Below are 21850 nucleotides of genomic sequence, written 5' to 3'. Positions count from 1 at the left end.
TCATCACAAATTGCATTGGTAAATTAACAGTTAATCTGGCTAGTTAGATTTACTAGGGCAGATGGCATTTTGCATGTGTGATGAGGGCAGGAAGGAGAGAGAGCAAAGCAGTAATGTAATTAGCTGTGTAAATGAATCTAACAAGGTAAATCTCTTTAACCCCAGTGATAAAATGTGTTCTGTGCTAAAGCTTTGGATTACTGGTCCTGTGAAACAATGTGTGCAGCTGGTCAAGCTGAGATTTCAGAAGTAATCTTGTTAATTTGAAAATAGAGGACACCACTTTTTATCCCACCTTCCGAGCACTTTTATGTTTGAAACAGAAATCAGCCTCAAAGTGGTACTCTACCAGTAAAGCCGAAGAGAGTCGTGTGGATTTACCTTAGTTCAGCTTTAAATGAAAACTTGTTTGAATGATGGCCATGAGATGTTCTAGCTAGGGAGGAAAGATGCTTCACTAAAACAAATGAAAATCACAGGCTGAATTAAATGTGAACTGAGGTGTCTCTGCACTGTGCTACAGGGAGCAATGTAGAAATAGGTGAAAATATGATACTTGTGTTTCTACCACACCTGGCACAGGACATTCCCACACTTAACCTGTAAGTGCTGCAGTGGTAACCATGATTACTGTCAATGTAAAACCTAACAGAATCATAGAATACTTTGGGTTGGAAGGGACCTTTAGCAATCACCCAGTCCAATCCCACCTGTAATGAGAAGGGAGATTTGTGATGCTGCAAAACTGCAGATGCGTGTTTGTGCTTACAGATGGGTGGGTGAGTAACTGTAGGTAACCTCACATTCAGTTATAGCCAAATGTATTTTGTAATGGAAATGTATATGACTTCCACATTTCATTTGTGTCATAGTTTAAGTCCAGCTGGCAACTCAGCACCAGGCAGCCACTTTCTCGCTTTCCCCCAGTGGGACAGGGGAGAAAATCACAAGAGTAAAAGTGACAAAACTCATGGGTTGAGATAAAGACAGTTTAATAAGTAAAGCAAAAGCCATGCACATGAGTTAAGCAAAACAAGAAATTCCTTCATTGCTACCCACTGGCAGGCTGGTGTTCAGCTGTCTCCAGGAAAGTCGGGCTCCATCACATGTAACGGTTACTCGGAAGGACAAACACCATCACTCTGAACATCCCTGCTTCCTCCTTCTTCCCCCAAAATATATACTGAGCATGATGGAATATCCCTTTGGCCAGTCAGGGTCAGCTGTCCTGGCTGTGCCCCCTCCCAGCTTCTCGTGCACCAGCAGCTTTCTCCCCAAACGTCTGTGTCTCAGTGTGAACATTTGAGGTTCTTAGGGACACGGTTTGGTGCCAGAGTTAGGTTATGGTTGGCCTCGATGATCTTAAGGGTCTCTTGCAACCAAAATGATTGTTATTCTATTGCTTGGAACAACCAAAACATGAGTATATTGTCAACATTCTTCTAGTACGAAATCCAAAACACAGCACTATACTGGCTGTTAGGAAGAAAATTAACTCTATCACAGCTGAAACCAGGACAATTTGAAATGAATTAACTGAGATTATGTCTAATCCAGTTGATACTGCAGGCTATTGAAATAGTATTTTTGTGGCAAAGACTGGTCAATCACTGTGTGCTGCCTGGTGATTAGAACACCCTGTTTCTTCTGAAAAATCATTACAAAGTAATAGAAGTAGTAAATCCTTATTCAGCAGAGAAAACTCACATTCTGGAAAATTAAGGGGGGAAAATGGGCTGTGTAATACTAGCTATTGTGCTAGGTATGAAACCTGTATTATTGTCACTGTTTGATTTATTCAGTCCATGTGGGAAGTATTCCCACTTCTTTTCAGGCTTTCTTGGTTATAATAAATCTAAAGGCGTTTTAGTTTCTGATGAACAGGCTTTAGAGCCTCTAAATTTCAAAAGCACATTGAAAAGTCTGTTTCCTTCATCAATTTGTCATAGTGTATTCAGGTTGATTTCTGTCTTTTTTGTTTGTTTTTTGACTAGCAGGCTATATATTATGGAAACAGTATAAATAAAAACAGTATTAGGAACATTCTCGGCAAGTAATCAGTGCAAGATTTTGTTTTGGTTTTGGTTGAAGTATTGGATGTTCTCCTTGGAGATACTCAATACGTGACTGGACATGGCCCCAATTAACCTGCAGTGGGTGACTGTGTGCTCAGCTGGGGGTTGGACTCGATGATCTTGGGCGTCCCTTTTCCTGTCCTCTGTTTCTCTTAAGTAGTTTACATACGTGTACACATACGCATACAGATTGCCATAAATATACATACATCTACAGATGTATGTAAAACAATTTGAAATGTCTTTTTGTTTCATTTTCATTTATGATGGGGACAGATACTCAACTAGAAGAACGGATACAAATTTTGGACTTCTATTTAACAGGAAAGGCTAATGTTTTTAAAATGTTATCTTGTACTGGTGCCTGACAGCAGGAAATGTATCAAAGGAAGCTTTTGTCAGTAATAAAATTTAGCTTTCATGCATGCTTCCTGGCAGTGCTTTCACTCCTCTATTAAATAATTTATAATAAAAAGTCAGCATGATTATAGGGTAACTTGAGAATAATTTAAATTAAAAGGGACCTTTGGAGGTCATCAGGTCCAATGCTTTTCCAAAGCAAGATGAACCTCTGAGTTAGGAGGAGGCCAGGCTTGGATTTTTTTGAGAGGCGAACAGTCAGTTTGGAACCTACAGGCCCTTTATTGATCCCCAGGATAGGTAACTCACTGGATTTCCTCAAGTATATTCAGTTGCATATGGGGAGACTAATGCTGGGGCAGTAGCACCTTGAAGCGCATCTCTGTATGAACATGGGGAGCAGAGCGCTCCTCCTCGAGGTGTGCACTGTGTAGTGTCCTCTTCATCAGGGGAGACCACAAGTTCAGTCTGTCACTTCTCCCAAACTGCCAAACGGTGCTGCTTCTCCACAGCCTGGCATGGGGCATTCAGAGCTGCTCATGGCCCTCAGAGGCTCTGCAGAGCTGGGGTTTCCCCCCTTCACATGCAGGGGGGTCATGGAAACGGCCGGGAGTTCCCAGCACAGATTCGATAGCATTGGCAAAACCTCGATAAGGGTAGGCTGGGGACATCCCTAAAAGGGGATCCATTCATTGCAGCTGCTGGTGTTTACTGAAAGGAACTGGTGTGGTGAAATGGTATTTATAATGCTAACTGGCACTATTTGTATTAAATTCCTACTTTCTTCTTTTTTTGGTGGTTGCTGTATTTTGTCTACATTGTGAACAAGTTAGAAATGAGTGTGTTAGATGGAGCTGCATGCACAGTAATTTGGCACGTGTTAGGCTTTGGGATAATGTTGGCAAGAATAAGGGCTTTCTTCCTTGTAGTCATCGTTAACATTCTTGTTTTACACATTATCTATCAGTTCCGTGTGTGTGTGTGTGTGTGTATATATATATATATATATATATATATATATATGCATGTGTGTATGTACTTGTCATAAACATGAAGCAAAGCTGATATCTGAACTTTGTCCAACTAACTGATAACGTTTGGGATTCACTTTTAATAATGATGCTATGGTACAGAGGATGACCTCAGAAAAACATTCACTGTATTTCAGCAGGAATTCATCGATAATCTGTGCATCTTCCTGTCAGCTCATAAAATACACAGTTGGTTAAAAATGTTGCTACTAGACAGGTTTATGGAAACAGTTATATGCTTGCCTATGCTGTTGATATTTGTTCTTAATATTATCTTGCCTGCCTAACTGTAGAATTCATACTATCATCTTTCCTCCATTTTTATTATTTATGTTGTTTAAAACTCTGGAATATTCTTGCTTATTTTCAGATCTCATCAGAAAACTAGCACAGCAGAAGTTTGGAAATACACAGGGCGATTATCAAAAGGTAAATTGTCTATCCATAGCTGCATAAAGTGATGAAAACAGTTACTTTGAAATTCAGTTTTGTTTCTAAAATAGGAAATAGTATTTTAGAGTTATAAAAACAGATGCAAGAATGGAATTTGTGAATGATGTGTATGATGGTTTTATGCAAAATTTGGGACCAAAACCTTTCAAAAAAATATTACAAAGAAAATTTCTTAAGCCACTGTAAAGAAGCTATGCATAGTTAAGGTTCACTTACAAATTCTAGCTGTAATGTGATTGTGGTGTCTGTTGCACAAAGATTGAAGGTGCTTTGTATAGAAAAATACTGCTTTTACTTAAAAATGCTTAGAGAGAACCATTACTGCTCAGCTCTTATGTTAGCTTCAGTTTTTGTCCTCAAAAAGCAGAATTTGTATGCTGATTCTGGTGCCTTTGTAAAATGAACTTTCCATAGCCTACTTATAAAGTATATTTTATTTTACATAATGTGCTAATCACACCAAGGGTATTTTCCATTCTGTCTTTAGGTTTGTGATTACCCTGTAACAGCTGAGATTCAGAGGGTAGCAAGAGAAGGTAGAATGTAGTGTAGATCTGATGTTAGGTAGTTCTTAAGGCTGGTACCCCATTTTGGAAGCGGTGTCACAGGCTGAGTGCCTGCAATAGGACCCTTAACCAGGCCCACACGATGGACATGTGAGCTACTTGCTTGTAGTCCCTGCAGCATGAGGTGCCTGCCAGCAAGATGCATATGGAACTCGGGATCCAGGCACTGATCCTGGAATCAGGATGACCTGAATGGTCTTAGGATTTGATGGGGGAAAGCCCTGTGCTTCCTTATCTTTCTGACAATGAACCTGTCACTCCAGAAGCGCAGTAACCTCTGCATGGCCTCCAAGCATGTGAGTATTGCCGTTATGCTGCAGCAAGTTACTTTTGCTGATCCCACACGCGTGTTTGGTGGGGCTCGGTGAGCCTGGTGCATCACAGGCTGTGCCCACACAGCCAGCGAGGAACACAGGGTGGTCTTGGTTGGCAGAGTCTTTGAACAAAACCATTAGACTGTAGGTGGTATGCATGCTTGTGAGTGTCATCTTTAGTAACTACTGCATAAGTTGTGAGAAATTTGACGCTAATGACAACTGTAATCCTGTGTAGTGGAGACACTTGTTAAAATACTGTGGGGTGGCAAATACAACATTAGGTGTGCTTAGGACGTAAACCAGACATTTATAGGTCCTGATTTTGACCTGAATACAATGCAAAAATTTAAATTTGGGAAAGAAAAATCCATTTAGACAAGTGGGAGAGTCCCTCAGAAGACAGAAGCATCAATGGGAGGCAGCTGTGAAGAGGCCAGCAGGACTGTAGATGTGTCCCTGGAGGGATTTTCAGTGGGGCAGGGAAGTGTGAATGTCACTGAAGGGGGTCGGTAGGTAGTTAGAAATGTCGCCTGTGGTTTTGATCACTCAGATTCAGGGAGAATTAGAACAGAATGAGTTCAGAAAATGTCTATTAGAATGATCTGGGAAAACACACAGGTCTTCAGAGGAGACCGGAGGAGTTTGCTTAGCTTAGCAAAATAACTGATAAGGGAGATGATAACTCCTTATAAATATATATGGAGAGGAAACACCAGGAAGAAAAAAACCTGCTATTTGGGCAAAAGATGGTGCTGTCACAGAGGCAAAGGGGCAGAAAGGGGCCACATGTACATCCACATAAGTAGACTCCGCTCTGTGTACAGCCCTTCAGGAACAGGCAATCTGCTTCTGATATTTATCCTGTTACATTTCCACTGTTGCTTCTCTGTACTTTTTTTTTTTAACCTATTTGTGGAATGTTAGTGACCCAAGAGGCCCTTCCCACTTCTGTGCTGTGTGTCCCAGTGTGCCCAGTTGGACTCCTACCGTCCCGGTCCCGCTGTCCCCGGTCAGGGGCAGCAATCTGCCAGGCCAGCCCAGCAGCTGCCGTGCCAGCCCCGGGGAGCCAGCTCGCTGTTGCTGCGGTTGCTTCACTTCTGCAGGGACGTGGCCTTGCTCAAAACGTTCAAAATCATATTCTCTACCAGATTTTTAAGGAAGGGTAAGCATTTGTTTTCCTACTATTGAAAGTATAGCTCCAAATATGATTTTGAACATTTTAAGCGTATCGTGCAGTAGGAGTTTCATAAAGGTGTGTGTGACACTGAAAAAAAAAACAGACAAGGTTTCTGATTCTCACACATCAGACCTTGGGTTGAGGGGTCTTGCTGCCTTTAGCTTGTCAACTTTTTCTGTTTATGAGAGAAGGGAAAGCATTATCAGTCATCAGCTTGTCATACAGAGATGAGGGTAAAAAAAACACAAGAAATTCTATTTCCATTGTGGAAACAGAAGAGGAGTTTGGTTCTTCTGAAATTCCTGTTTAGTTTTCTGTATTTTTCCAAAATTACAGATAAGAAATCAGTCAAGAACCTAACAAATAGACTTCTTAAGTCTTTCTTGAATGCTTTTTCTTTTTTACTTTTAAATAATTTAAAATAAACCTCTGTATGATTAGTTTAAAGTGAGGGTGGATTTTCTGTGTAATGTGTTAAGGTCCCAAAAGTGTCACTAAAACTGCTGCTTTTATGCCAAAATAAAATAATCATTGAGAAGAAAAACTTAGAAGTATCATGAGTTAGTTATGACAGGTGGAATTTGTGGAACAAATTGCAAAGCCACAAAGTAATGCAGCTTCTGGCCTTCTGTTTGTGAGATGTGCTAGGGACTATATGAAACAGATGCTCAGTGTAGAAGTAACTGGTCTGTCCTTTTAATATGGAAATATGTGTGGGTCAAACCCTAGATTCCTTTCATTTACCAAAGAAACCAGAAATTATCTGCTATGTATTTTATTGTAAATAATTTTCCATGATTATTTAATGGTGCTTCTATGCATTATTGTACTTCAGTGGCTTTTTATTATTGTTTCTGTGTTGTTAATTGTTTTGGTTATGGTTAATTGTTCATTATTCACGTGATTTGTTTTTGTGCATGCTGCCTGTGTATTATACACGTTCTCCATTTGTTTTGACTTCCACAGCCAGAAAATGTTGTCCTGACTCTTCAGGTAATGTCTTATGGTTGATGTGCAGCTTTGAGATGAACTAACTGTGTCTGTATGCACTATTTCTATTAAAACATCCATACCTACTTTTAATGTATTTAAAATGTATTTTTCCATCTAACCTATTTTAAAATTTGTTATAAAATAATTTCTGAAGTGTTCAGCTAACTAGAAAACAATAATTCTTTTGCAAAATCTAGCCAAGTTCTTCTAAGCATCTAGTTTTTATTCTTCAGAAGGGATAACAGCTTTTAACCAGCAGTTAATAATAATAATAAAAAATAGGTTTCATCCTAGAATTGGTAATTAGGTCAGAAATTTGCAACTCTGCTAATGGTGATGGTTGCTGTATTTGGATCAGTTGGTAATTAGGGATTGTGAGGAAGGACATCAGCAAAGCTGGAACTGGAGCATGATTGATAGCTTGTGTGAAATCGTAACTTATTTTGCAGGACAATACACGGCCTCAATTTCATCCTTTCACTGCCAAGCTGCCCTTGCACTGGCAGATTAGTAAAACAGAAGAGGTCTCAAAGTACTAGTGTGAGAATTAGTTCTCCTAAAACTGGAAAAGGGAGAAAAAGCGATTCATCAGGAGGAAAGACCACTGGGGCCTGCCCACACTGTGCTGTGTGCCCCCGGGCAGACACCTGCCCGCTCCGCTGATGGATGTGCAGCCTGGTGCTGGATGTGCAGCCTGGTGCTGGATGTGCAGCCTGGTGCTGGATGTGCAGCCTGGTGCTGGGTGCTGGATGTGCTGCCTGGTGTTCTCAGCAGAAAGGAGCAGCACGGCCAGCTCGCAGCTTGTCTCCTGGGAGCAGCGTTGCCTCGCATGGGGCTGTGCCAGGGCTGTCTGGCCCAGCTTCTCTGTCCTGGGGCACTTGCTCTGCTTCCAGTGTAAAAGCTAGTTAGGGTCTTGCATTGCATCCTTCCCTTTCATGCCTGCCAGCTTCTGAAAGCGTCCTTTTAGCTGCTGCTCGCTTCAGTGTTTGGCAGCAGAATAAGTGCCTTTACCTGAGAGAGCTTAAAACCCACTCCTTCATGCTTTCCAGTCCCTGAGCCGTTTTTACTTCAGCAGTTTGGAGAAACCTCTGCCATTGTAATCGATCATCCAGTGAAGCGTGCGTCCCTTTGCAGTTCACATGAATCTTTGCACTGGTTCAAAAGGAGAACAATCTAAGCCTCCCTCCCCGCTCCCCGATGCAGTGTTGTTCTGGTCAGCCTTGCTGACCTTCCTGAAGCCTTTTTGGAAACAAATGTGAGGAACAGTGAATTTGTGGTCCAGGAAATCGAATATGTTCATTTTTAACCTATTTCAGTTGCATTGATTCATGTTTGTTTCTTGTGAGCATAGTTCTCTCTTAGCACTCACTGCTGTGGTTTACCTAGCTAATATTCTAGCTAAATAATTATTAGCGTTAGTATCTCCAATGTTATCTATCCTTTTGTTAGAAAAGTTGTCAATTATTGACAAAATACACTAAGTCCATAACCTCAGTAACTTAGTAGATAGTTTAGTCTGTAGTTTGACTTTTTCAATTATTTGCTATTTATTGATTGCAGTTATTGTGTGATATCTGCTATTACCACTATTTTTGTCTGAATTACAGGCCATCTACTATGAAATCGGTTTTATAGTCTCCACAGCCTTGGGATTGGTATTTATTTTGTTACTGCCTCTTGTGGGACTTTGCTTCTGTATGTGTCGTTGCTGTGACAACTGTGGTGGGGAAATGCATCAAAGACAGAAGAAAAATGCTGACTGTCAGAGGAGCTGTTTTGCAACATTTCTTTTTGTTGCTTCTTTAATAATAAGGCAAGTGTAATAAAGAGAACATTATGAAGCTTGGTATAGCATTAAGTTTGCAGTGTCATATGACGTGATGTTACTGTATTAGCCTACAGGTGCAAAAATGATTTTATCAAACTTAAGTAATATTGCTTATTAATGAAAATGTGACTGCATTGTAAAAACACTGCTACCATTGCTATCCACAGGTCATGATATGCACATTAAGGTGAATCTGGGTGTGAAACAAAATAAAAAAAAATCAAGCTTGATTTTGCCAAATGAAGTTTTTGCCAGTCTCAAAATGGCAGTTGCAGGATGTAACATTAAACTTAGGAACATGAGATACTGTGTCCTATGTTCAATAAGGATCCTATAGGGAACTTGAGGTACAGCATACTGCTGTTTTCTGGATAGTGTGGTAGTGATGAGAAAAGCAATTGTGTGACCTCCTTCAGTATTTACCATCCTCCAGCTTTTCTTATTCCTTCAAAACAATGGGTTTTCCTTTGGGCACTGAGTTGTTTCACCCTTGTGTGCACTCACTGCAAAGTCCTGGAGTTTGTTGACATTAGTGTTAGGAATATGCTCCTGTTCTTTTCTGGGTGTGTAATGGGTGATGAGGCACTACAATCCAGACTTTTCCCTGTAGGTGCTTTCCAAATACTTTGTTTGCTTTCGGGTTTTTTATTTTCCTTCAAATTCTTAATATTCTCACCTGCCTACTCTTCTTATTTTGTGATTATATTTTTTTAAAATTCAAGTCTTGTCATCTATGCTGTGTGATTGTTCAGTCAGGTGAGACTTAAGTTTATCATTTCACTGTAATCTAAATTTTTTTATTTTTACTATTGTTTGTCATGACGAATTGAGACCTTGCCTATGCTCAAATATAGACCACGCTGATGTCAGGTGTGGGAACATGCTCTTTTCTCCTAGGCATTACTAACAAAAATGACACTTAAGTAGTCTGACAACTAGAAAAGCCAAATAGTATTGTAGGTGATAGGTGCATCCCTGCCATGATGACAGGACAAAAGTTGCTTGTAGTACAATGGTGCCTCAAAGAAAGTAACTTATTAAAATAGCTCTCAGGATGCCAAAACTGAAAGTAGCTCACAGAGTTTGCCAGGCATCTTTACACCATGTTGCGGAATGCTGTGTTGCAGGACACTATGTCGTGTTTATAATGGCCGAGGAACATTGTCGGTCAGTGGAGAAATTAAGAAATCGCCCCCCTTTTTGGTCTCTTTACCTTGTGTATTTGCTGCCAGCTGTTCTTGGCATATATAGCATTGGAAAAGGCTTCTTCCCAGGTCATGACTGGGAGATCAGAGATCCCTAATAACATGCTTTCCAGGATAAGGGAAACTGCCTCTTTAACTCTTTTTTCTTCTTCCTTTTGGATAAGACGTCAGGAGTATCAGTTGCTTACCCAAAGGGAGAGCTTGGCCTGATGTGGAGATAATCTCATATGACTCCTCGGCTAAGTCTCTAATGCTGTGAGTGCTGTGCAAGGCCAGACAGGACTTACGGGACTAATATTGCTGACCCCTGCCTACCTGAGGGCTCAGGTCTCCCGTCTGCCTCCGTACAAAGCAGGATTCTGCTGCCCTTCCTGGATCGTCTTTCACGAGGGAAGAGGAGATGCCAGGCCTGGATCTGTTTAAGCTCATGTCAGCTTGTTTACTGGTGTGCTGAAACACGAAAGGACAGTCATCTTGGTAGCCATTGCCCCAACAAAAAAATTGGAAAAAGCCTGAGATTTACTTACAACTGTTTCTCTGTTTCTTATACTGTACTCATACTAAATCTCCTTGCGGATTTATTCCCTACTTTTCTCCCAAGTTACCACCCGATTTCAGCTTAGGTGGAAGATTTATCTGTCGTTGTACTTGCCAAAAACCACACATCTCAAGGACTGTGCCACAGCTGCATACATAAAATGTGACAATAATCAAAAGAGTTTAGTCCCGTGCAAGTAAAATGCTTATGGCTACTTGCAGACGAAGCCAAAAGAACAAAAACTTGAATGGTCTCTGCTAATACAGGGTTACATCAAGATGTGCCATGAAACCACCAAGGTGGGTCCTGATATTATTTGGGTATATTTTGAGGTTCGTGCAGCATTGGGGACCTCCTTTAGGAGTATGTCTTCCGGAGCCCTGCCCGGTGACTGGAACGCTGTAGGCTCCTTCACCAAGTGCTGCGCTGCTTCAGAAGATGTGTTTAGCAAGGCATGCATCCATCAGAGCACCCCAAACCCACATCTCTGCCAGTGGAGCTTTGCTTCAAAGACACATATGTGTGGAATGGGAAGGTTTTCTAGGAGGTGGACTTCTTCAGGGTGTACCATCTACGTGTGCGTTCTGGATCTTCTCTCCATCTCTCTTGTGCTGCCAACTCCCTTGCCCCTCTCCCCTTGCCCCTCTCCCCTTGCCCCTCTCCCCTTGCCCCTCTCCCCTTGCCCCTCTCCCCTTGCCCCTCTCCCCTTGCCCCTCTCCCCTTGCCCCTCTCCCCTTGCCCCTCTCCCCTTGCCCCTCTCCCCTTGCCCCTCTCCCCTTGCCCCTCTCCCCTTGCCCCTCTCCCCTTGCCCCTCTCCCCTTGCCCCTCTCCCCTTGCCCCTCTCCCCTTGCCCCTCTCCCCTTGCCCCTCTCCCCTTGCCCCTCTCCCCTTGCCCCTCTCCCCTTGCCCCTCTCCCCTTGCCCCTCTCCCCTTGCCCCTCTCCCCTTGCCCCTCTCCCCTTGCCCCTCTCCCCTTGCCCCTCTCCCCTTGCCCCTCTCCCCTTGCCCCTCTCCCCTTGCCCCTCTCCCCTTGCCCCTCTCCCCTTGCCCCTCTCCCCTTGCCCCTCTCCCCTTGCCCCTCTCCCCTTGCCCCTCTCCCCTTGCCCCTCTCCCCTTGCCCCTCTCCCCTTGCCCCTCTCCCCTTGCCCCTCTCCCCTTGCCCCTCAGGGAATGTGTCTAAGCTATCTTTCCTTGACTGGGAAAGACAGGTCAAATGCATGGGTAGAGAACATTGGCAGGGGAAAGGTGCTGAAGACACAGCTTGTGGTAGATTGTGTGTGTATAGGCAGCAACTCTTGAAAACTCTGGTAACATGGGGATGGCTTTTCTGTGTGTCAGCATGCAAGTTCACACTGACATATATATGCTGGTAATGTAGATTTTGGAAGATTTCAGCTGATAGTTTTTACTCCTGAGGAATCTTGTTTCTTCACACTTTTGCGCTGATTTGGTGCTCTGGTAATTATGAAGAGGTTTTAATACTAAGTTTAGTGGTGATAGAAAATGTCCTGGCTGTAGATATAGTCAGTTTTCTGTCCTTCCAAGGTGGTTTGTGTTATCCACAACTTCAAGAAAGAACTTATGTTACTGTGTATGAAGCTGAGGAAAGCCAAGTCTGAAGGGAGTGATACTTGGGATCTTGGCAGGTACCTCATGGAGGATTCACAGGCAGCCTCTTGGCTTTCTGAGGTTGGTAATGCATGTTGGTCAGAACCTGGGAGTTAACATTATCTGGAAGAACTGGTGAAAAAGTTGATACAGAAATCTCAGCCCTTTTTTTTCTTCAATTCGTTAGCTAGTAGTGAGGAAGGTGGAATTTCCCCAGTGTGTAAATCTGTTCAGGGTTTCTGTTCTGTGACGTGAAATTTTTTGCATGCAGAGCTAAAGGAGAAGCTTGAGTCCCCCCTGCAACTGGATTAATATCATTTATATCGGTCTGGGAAACCTGACAAGAAATTAAGTGTGGAATATGTGCCTGCTGAAGAGACTGTTTAAACGGTTCTCTGATCTGTTACAGAAAAGGCTTGTCCTTTTTATTCCCACTTTATGCCTCTCTCCTTGTAGCTGCTTATTGAGTGTTGATTCAAGGCTCTGTTATATAATAAATAGATTTTTTTTCCTCTATCATTTTGTGTATTTGTTTAGTTACATTCAGAATGTAGTCGCAATTGTTCCGAGTGCCGTGTCTGCTTAAAGCATCTCCGCTATCTTCTTTCCTCCCACTCCTTCCATTTAGGAGACTGAAAAGAAAAATGATCATGCTCAAGGCTTACAAAGTACTGTTTTGTTAGCTTCCAATTGACCTTTCTGCTCTGTGAGCATAACATTGAAAGGACATAAAAATACTGGCTGTCCAAAGAACAAGGTTGTTGTTATAAACTCTGAACCTCAGAGTAATATACCAATGTTTACTTTTCCTGATAGCTTGAGATACTTTGTATTTTTTTTTTTAAAAAAGTTTTAAAAACAATTCTCATCACTGTAGAGTGAAAATAAATAATGTCTTGTGTGTGTCCAACATGAAGCCACTTGCTGCTGCTTTTGTTGAAAGTTACTGAGTTTCTTGGCACCTTATGCATTCTCATAGTGGCTGCTCGAGTGTTGGTCACAGTGGACATAAAACTATGGCATTTGCTCTTAGTTAAATAAGTAGTAAGATAAATTTTGGTGTCCCTTCTTTCATTAGTGACTTCTGGGAAGGTGGTTTATCGCCAGTTTTGAAGACATAGCTGTGAAATTTAGGATGGAGAAGTAATCTTTTTATGTCAAACTCTCTCATCATGTTCTGAATTTTTTGGATATTGAGAAAAATATTAGTGAGGCAGTCCTAACAGACCAGCACTTGTGGTGTACGGTCTTGCCGTCTCTTCCTGTATCATGCTCTGAAATCAGAATTTTCCTACTGAGAGTATTTGTCAGAGCAGCAAAAATTCCTGTGCTTGAGACCAGTTTTACCAGGAGAACAAGCCTTTACCTTGTTTGGGAAAATTGAAAAAGGAAAAGCAAAATAAAGATGAAGGTTTCGTTTTGGGCCGCTGATGAGAGGAGATGAGCATCATCAGAGTGTTTGCTCCTGTCTTGCCAGGGTATGCAAACTGTGATATTCTAGGTACCCATGTGCTCCCTGCCATCTCATTCCTCATTTATGCAGCTGTATTATGGCTTCCTTCAAACATACATTCTTTGGAGCAAGAATTATGCTTACCATATAAGTTTTGTCCATAAGGGAGCCTGTATGGGTTTTCTCTAAGTCGTTTTTAAAAATATTAGTATTTAGGTTGTCTTGACCCCCCAGCTCAGGAAGCTGGCCAGTCTGGGAGGAGGACAGTACCATTTGTGTAAGTGACTCCCTTCTCTTGTCATTTGGATGTCTGTGATGGCCTGTCAAGGTGCTGCCTCACTGGTATTGAGCTGTTGCGCTACAATGCAAAATGAGAGACCCAACAAATGTGCCATCCAGGAACGCCCTGTGATGTTTTTGCCCTTGGAGGATGTGTCGTGCCTCTGCTGAGCGCACCTGTGTTGTCTTCCAATTAAACCCGTGGAAAGTGAGTGCTTAACTCATCAAGTGGGTTTGTAGCCAGCCTGCTTGTGAGGCTGTTACCACTCCGGTGCTTACTCTTGGGGATTTTTTGTGTTTGTCTGAAAGGTCAGCTGTTGTGAACGTGAGATGTTTAAAACCAAAAAGTCATGCCTCTGTTTAATTCTATTTTACACCTAAACTACACAAAAAACATTTGAAGCCTCTCATGGGGCTTTTAATTGCCTTTTTACTTACTGTTTGTGTGGATCTGCCGTGCTGTAATTAGAATTTTATAGTGGGGAATGATCAAATAGAAAATAATCAGCAACAGTGCTGACTGGAAGTCTAGCTCACTTTACACCTTTTGTTTTACTATCAGAAAATGCTTATATATAATTTTAGCATTAATAAGGACTACTCTTGTGCTTTTGAAAGATCTATGACATTATGTAAATAAATTGGGCCACTACGAGTGAATGTTGCTGAAGTTTTCAAATCTAAAATATTTCATTATACACTTGTTTTATGAGCATTTGCTTGTAGCTTTATCTAGGTTAATGTTACATGTAAAAGAGCCTAACATTTCTAAGTATTGTACAATTTACCTAGGCTATACACATTTGCTGACAGTATCAATGCAAACAGGTAGCTGTATGTTAATAACTTCTGAATACTTTGTGTGAACATCACTTTTTCCCCTTTTTTTTTTTAAGTAGTAGCACAATATTGGCCCTTATGGCAAATTCCTCTACTCTGCCTTGTGGTAAATGTGAGAACTTGTAGTAATATTTTGATAATGTTCTTTTTTTTTTTTTTTTTTTTTTGCTGTAATGTTTTGTTTCTGTTTTATGTCAGAATGGACATTTACAGTAATAAATATCTATTATCTATGTTTTTGTAGTGTTGGAGTCCTGTGTGCATATGCTGCCAACCAGCATTTAACTAACCAAGTCCGAGGAGCAAAGAAATTGGTTAACAGTAATTTTAAAGATCTGAAAATTTTCCTTAACGACACTCCAGCGGTAAAGAATTTTTTATTTGTGCGGGATGGGGGTGGGAGGGAAGATGTGTAAGAAAGAAGTATTGCAGAAAATTGTTACTGTTTGGTATAAATCACACTTGCAGTATGTTATTTATTCTTTGTGTGTCAGTCTGACAAAGTAGCATAAGTGATGCAAGGTAGGGTGTTTTCACATAGCAGTAAATGTTTGGAAGTTATCCTGATGGACTCACATTCACTGAGCAGCTTTTGAGCTGCCTTTCTGGAGTATTCTGTGATGATGGTTATAGGCCCTTTCCCTCCTACTGAACTAGTGAAGATCACTAGCAGAAGGTGAATCATTTGGAAAAAATATAGCTTTAATAGGAAAAAAATATATATATGTTACATGAAAACTTGGATTCCTTATTGCTTTTTCCTGTTTCCTTGTATTTTGAACTCAGTTGTGTGGGCTCTGGGAGTGAGCTACAATAACTTTTTTTCCGGAAGCATTTTTGACAGTTTTTTCTTTAAACCAGTGTCACACTGTGCCATACTGAACAGGAAAGAATCTCTCCTTTCTACTTTTAAACTTTCATTGACGTCCCAAAAGCAGTCCTCAGCTTACCTTTTTGGTGTTGAAAGAAATGCTAGTAAGGAAGACTTATAAACTTGCCCATGTACAAATTTAAGTTCTTTATGGATCAGAAGGAAAAAGAAGTCCAACAGTCCTATTATCTTGTCTTTCATTAATTTTAATTAATTAAATTGGATTTAATTAGTTTTACTTGCACATGACTGAAAATTAGAAAAAGGTGGAATTAACACCATTCTGTGGGATCCTCGAGTGTGGCAGCATCCCAGTCACCGTCACTCTGGGCTCCCATAACCCATGAGCTGTTTTCCTGCTGGCAGGACTGTATGAGAACACAGGACATATGTGGGATGTCGCTGACTGTTTCCATTTCTGGACCTGTTCCCTGTACAATCATTCATTTGCACATGGTGTTGTGACAGTCCGGTGAAGGAGATATATGGCAGGAAGTGGAGGTCCTGCCAACAATCTCTCCTGACAGACACAGCGTGTCTTTTGTCAGGCACAGAGAGATGTAATCCCCTTGCACCAGAAACCACTGGGCTCCCCTTCACAGCGTGCTGGGAGTAGAGAATCTGTTACACAGAAGTAACTATCTTAATAGAGGAAAATATAGATCCTAGCAAAAAGTTACTAAAAACAAGTGAATTGTTGAGTTTAAAAGTGTCAGGACTTGAACATTTGTGCCAGGTGCTCCTCAAAGTCTCAGTTAGGTAGAAGGCTTTTAGTCTCTGTGCAGGATTATTAATTTTTCTGTTTTAGACTTGATGGCACTTAATGACGCAGTCATCAGATATATCTTCCAAGTCACTTTGACAGGCAAGGTACATGGGTGTCATGTATACACGCACATTTGTAAGAATTTCTTAAAGATAGGAGAAGGACTTCAGCTTCTTGGAAAAGTTCTAGAAGCCAACTAATTATCTCTAAAGCTCTGAAATCCTAACTGGTGTCCTTGACTCATCAGTGTAAGGTGTACAGCATATAAGAGGATTTGTAAAAAGAAGTCACATGTTAAGAGTACATGTCATAGAAGATTTGCAGACTATGAGTAATGAGTGATAACGCTATTAGTTATACAGAATCGCCTTTTGTCTGTGACATTGCTGGAGACAATGCAAAACCTGTAGCCTTGCAAAATGTTAGTCCTTAGGTTAGCCTAGGCTGACCAAACAAACAAAAATATACCTACAGCCTTCTTAGTAAGAAACTCCAATTCATTCTACTTCTTCAGGAAAAGGAGGTCTGCTTCATACTTCGTCACTTAATTACATCCACTGCCATATGATCGATAGGTTGGTTTAGGGTGTTTTTTTTGTCTGATACTTCTTAATTTACTCCACGGAAAGTCTGAGACTGCAAGCCTGATACACTTTGGTACACATTTGAGTCAAGTTTAAGATTGGAACCCCTTTTGTCAAGTGTTTTAACCTTTACTTAACTCAATCCGGGTAGGATTCGTAATGCATTGTTTCAAACATCGAGAAAACAATTAAAGTTATTTGATGTCTTTTCAAAATTAGTATAGTAAGATTTACACTTGTCATGGTTCTTTGATAGCATTTTGTCCAAACCCAGCATCTGGTGATAACTAGGTTGCTGTTTCATATTATTGTGGTGTCTTGGTTGAGCCCAAGTTGTGACTGGGCCAAATCGGCCTGGGGGCAAGGAAGCCATTGCCACTGAGACAGACCAGGCAGCTCCTTCCTGCAGGAGAAGCTCTGAGGGGCTGGCTGCCCGGACACAAACCAGTCTGCTTTGTGAATTGCTTCCAAATTACCACCTCAGCAACCTGCTACGAGTCTCGCCATGAGGGAGGAATTGATGCCAGTAAAGCATCAAGTAACAGAGATGAAGACGTGCAAAACCTTATTGGCCTGACTGACTTGAAGCCTTCACAAGGCCCCAGTTCCTGCTACTTAGTACTTCTAAGCTGAATAATTGACCCCAGAGGTGTTCCAATTAAGTAGATTTCCCAGTTAAACACATCTTTTATTATGCGTGGTTCTGCCAAGCAGGGTTTTATAATACTTAGTTAACTGAAAACAGTAGAGAGCTAGGATTTTGGGGGTTTGCACAAATATTTTGATTGTTCCAAAGTGGCAGTTTGACTCATTATTTAAAAGCATTACTTTTTTCCAGTTATTTTAATAGTTTTTTTGTCATCTTATTTTCAGCAAATTGACTACTTGGTGAGCCAGTACAACACAACTAAGGATAAAGCACTCTCTGACCTAAATAGTAAGTACTTTGATTTAAAGGGGGTTAGTGATGTGTATTTAAAGACTTCAATAATATGATGTAAATAGCTCTTAATGCAAAGTAAATTTTTATTTTTGAGAATATGCGGTGGTAAATGAGACTAAAACCTACCATTCTTTTCACATAAAATGTCTCAGAGCTGGTGTAGTGCTTATTATTTCCTGAAATAAAAGTATTTTATTAAATTGCTTGTACAGTAAGTCAGGCTAATATTTTATTTTCCTTTTTATAGTTCAGTAACCACTAATACTTCGTGCTTTTTTAGAATATTGTTCCTGAGTTTTTAACTGTAGAGCCAAACATCAAAGAACAGGGCTACTAGCTGTTTTGATGGTTCCAGTGAGTGAGAGATCTGTGTATTTGTTTACTTTTGTTGTTATACCTTTGTCCTGTACTCAGCTAGAAGTTGAGGTATAAGCTTATCTTCTTTCTAAAGCTGCTTAACATATTTGCCGTTTCAGAATTGAGCAGTTGAAGAGCAGGAGATAAAACTTGAAATACAGCTACTGCACTTTCCCCTTCAGCACCGTTACAGTAGCAGGCACCACCTTTTAAAGCTCTCAGTAAACAGAAACAACCAAACCACTGTGTGTTTTTCAGAATTTAAGCATCGCTTTCCAAAACTCATGATAATAGAGAGGGCTGACCATATTCAGTGCAGATTACAATTCAAGATGCACTGTTAGCAGGTGTTAATAAATGTGTACAAGCCTGCAACTCAGACTGAAGTGAAATACACAAATAACAAAACCAATTTTAAACACGATTGTTGCTGGGATCCAACTATGCAACTGTGGCAGCATGCCACTTATCATGAATTGGCTTATCGTGCCCAGAATCTATGCTTCTGTCTAGGTTTAAAATGTATTTTAAAGGTAGTTTTCAGTGCAGCCAGCTTGGCATACCTTGAGGTCAATGTGTCCTAGAATCACAGAGTTGAGCAGGTTGGAAAAGATCTCTGAGATCATCAAGTCCAACCGTTAACCTGGTACTGCCAAGTCCACCTCTAAACTGTGTCCCTAAGCACCTCTGTATGAGGCTAATACAGCACATTGGATGTGGTTGCAAAGTAGTAGTCTTCCTCCTTAATTCTAAGCAGCAGCACTCTGGTCTAAAAAAATGTGTGTCATCTTTAAGTCTGTAATAACAATAATGAATATAAATTGACATTTGCATTTCAAGTACTAGCTTGTAGCTTCCCAGGCACTCCAAACAAAATTTCAAATCAAATATTCATTTATTCTCATTGCCAATTTAAACATGCTAGCTATCAGGAACCTAGCTGGATCTGTGATGAGAGCGCTCATCAACACATAAAGATAGCTTTGCTTTTCTTGAAATACCAGAATTAAGTGTGTGACATGTAGGTACTAAAGGATTTCGTTCTAAGGGAATCAACAGTAGGATAAACCTGAAGAGAAACGTAGATGAGTTCAGTTTGTCCACCTTAAGGAAATGCTGAAAAGTGTTTTCTGCTTGATAAAAATTCTCATCCCAAGCCAGACAAGACAGTGCTGACAGTAATGGATGCTTCTGTACCATACGCTATTCCCATCTCATCAAGAACAACAAACTCAAAAAGCTGTTTACCGTGATCTAAAAATGGTGGGGACCCAGTGACTGCCTGCAAGATTTGTTACATTAAGATGCTTCACCGAACTCTGCTCAGCATTTGTCTGTCTTGTTGCTGAAATAAGCTGCTTTTGTTTGTGGGCAGTGAGAGGGGTTTGGAGGTGGGGACAGCAGTGGGTGAGCCTGAAGGCAGCACTGGGATCAGTGCGGAATTCACGGCCTGAGGGGATGGGGACTGGCAGACGAGTCCCTAACACGCTTAAGGGATTTCAAAGAGATGACTGGCAGGTCTGGGTTGTGAGTGACCTTGACATTGCTGGGAACATGAGGAATAGGAGAAGGGAAAATAATTCATTTTCTTGTTTCTCTTGCACTACAAAAACATAGTGTGTAGTGAAAGTATGCCAGAAAATTCCTGTCCAGATGTTGGACCTCTTTAAGATAGATTGTGGGAAAAAAAGTCTGTTTCCAAAAGTAGTAAATGCAATGAAATACATATTTTGGAGCTTGTTCAAATGTGATGTGTCTTTACTTATATGGTCAAGTGCTAGTGAATATTCTCTGCCATATTTTGATTTACTTCTTTCATTCATAAGCCTGTAGCTAGCTAAAGGAGAACTGTGTTCCTGCATTATCTTCTGTCACTGAGTTCTCACTGTCAGGCATTAGAGAAATTTTAATAATATATGCATACTTTGTTAAGTAGGAGTCTGACGGCAGCTATGCTAACAGGTAGTTCAAACTGAACTAGTGTGTAATGGGTCCTTTATCTCTCCATACTACAGATGTTGGACCTTTGCTTGGAAGTAGAGTTCAAGAACAGCTGGGAAAAGAAGTGCGTCCCGCACTTGATGCGGCTCTGACAATGGCAGGAGGTAAGGATGGACATATTGCTGTATTATTGTTCTCTTGCCGTGGTAAGGCAGGCATCGTCTTTCCGGTGCACAGCACAGGATGGCTTTATGCAGTAATGTGATTCAACTTATAATTTTTCTACGTGCCTTGGACGTTTCTTTTAAATTGGGGATTTCAGATATTTTAAGGTTTATAAATATATTTAAAAACTAAATCAAGATTTATGTGCCATTGTTGATACCTAATTTAGCAGTCACTGAAGAGAGAAGAAATCCAAATTCTCTGCTCCAGGTGGTTGTCCCTTGCCATTGAATATAAAGGAGGCCAGAAAAACTGTGCTTTAAGAGCTGTGCATAGGTCTGTGCAGGTCAGGGAATGAGCATACAGTGGCCTGTTCTGTACACTGCCAAGCCTATTATGAGAGTGCTGACCAGCATTTCTTCATTGTATCTTTGAGTTTAGCATTACTCATGCTTAGTTCTGTTTCCATTTAAAGAAAATATTGTTTTGTTATTTTTTCTATTAAAGGGTGTTTTCAGGAATCACATACAGCTTATAGAGCAAAGGGAAAAGCATCCCCGAACTTGAGTCACTTTGTTGTTTGGTTGTTTTTTGTTTTTTGTTTTTTTTTTTCCATGAATTCTTTCTTATTCACTCGTCGTCATTTTCCTTTTGCTTTATTTCTCTTGTTTGTCTTGAAGTCAAAGTGGAAAGGGCTATCAAAGGTAAAAATTATAGTAAAACCTTGTGTTGTGTGAAGTGCACTTTATTTTTGTAACTTGTGTATTTTTAGTTGTATCCATGTGTTTTTCTGTCTAATAAACACTTGTTCAGTGGATGTGTTTTTTGGTTTGGTGTGTTTAGGATGAAATTTAAAGCCAGTGAATGTTGAACACTCATTAAGGCTTGCTGATGCAACTTGATCTCTTTCCCTTTCATCTTCCAGCTACATACTTTGAGTTGATTATAACCAGAATTCTGAAAATTCTGATTTGTGGGTATGGGCTTTCTTTTAATTACTAATGATCAAGTGTTAAAAGCTCTTTACTGAAACCACTGGGTAAGCAGATGTATGGAAAGGATAGAAAAGAGTAATCTGGAAAGTGGATAGACTAAGAATGTTAATATCATATCGCTCCCACGTGCACTTTCTCTTCGTATCTGTATCTATAGACTGGTTTCTAACGAAAGTTTTATAAAAAAACTTTGCACCTTGCAGCCATCAGAGAAACGAAAGAAGCTCTGGAAAATGTGAGCGTCTCTGTAGAGGTTTTGCAGGAGGGAACAGAGAGGCTTCATGCAAACTTGACAGATGTTAAAACACATCTAAGCAACACCCTCAATGATTCTGCGTGCTCTGCGACTCAGGCTGCCTCAACTTGCAATATCATCAGGAATTCGTTAAATCAATTGAGCATCCATGCCAATTTTAGTGGGGTAAGAGAATATTTTTTCAGGCTCTCAGAGCGTGATTGCCTCAAATAAGTGGAGTAGTATCTCTGCAACTTAATGGGTTGGTGCG

At 40.7% G+C, this 21850-nt stretch overlaps 1 protein-coding gene across 19 annotated transcripts in view; it reads left to right on the top strand.

Moving 5' to 3' along the window:
- Positions 1 to 21850, top strand: part of PROM1 (prominin 1) — a 64001-nt gene that overhangs the window by 19316 nt on the left and 22835 nt on the right. For 11 of the 19 annotated variants that reach the window (XR_010472142.1, XM_065060590.1, XM_065060583.1 and 8 more), the window contains exons 3-9: positions 3837 to 3895; positions 6946 to 6972; positions 8580 to 8785; positions 14967 to 15087; positions 17817 to 17880; positions 20259 to 20348; positions 21548 to 21765. Coding sequence is in view for 18 of the 19 variants with exons in the window: in XM_065060590.1 (XP_064916662.1) it covers positions 3837 to 3895; positions 6946 to 6972; positions 8580 to 8785; positions 14967 to 15087; positions 17817 to 17880; positions 20259 to 20348; positions 21548 to 21765 (785 nt within the window). In the remaining variant the exon portion in view is untranslated. The remainder of the gene's footprint in view (positions 1 to 3836; positions 3896 to 6945; positions 6973 to 8579; positions 8786 to 14966; positions 15088 to 17816; positions 17881 to 20258; positions 20349 to 21547; positions 21766 to 21850) is intronic. The other 8 variants (XM_065060593.1, XM_065060587.1, XM_065060585.1 and 5 more) reach the window with 1 other exon arrangement.

The sequence above is a fragment of the Columba livia genome, chromosome 4, assembly GCF_036013475.1.
Source record: "Columba livia isolate bColLiv1 breed racing homer chromosome 4, bColLiv1.pat.W.v2, whole genome shotgun sequence".
Classification (NCBI taxonomy): Eukaryota; Metazoa; Chordata; class Aves; order Columbiformes; family Columbidae; genus Columba; species Columba livia.
Note: the sequence above shows the minus strand (reverse complement) of the source record. Positions and strands in the feature narration are given on the sequence as shown.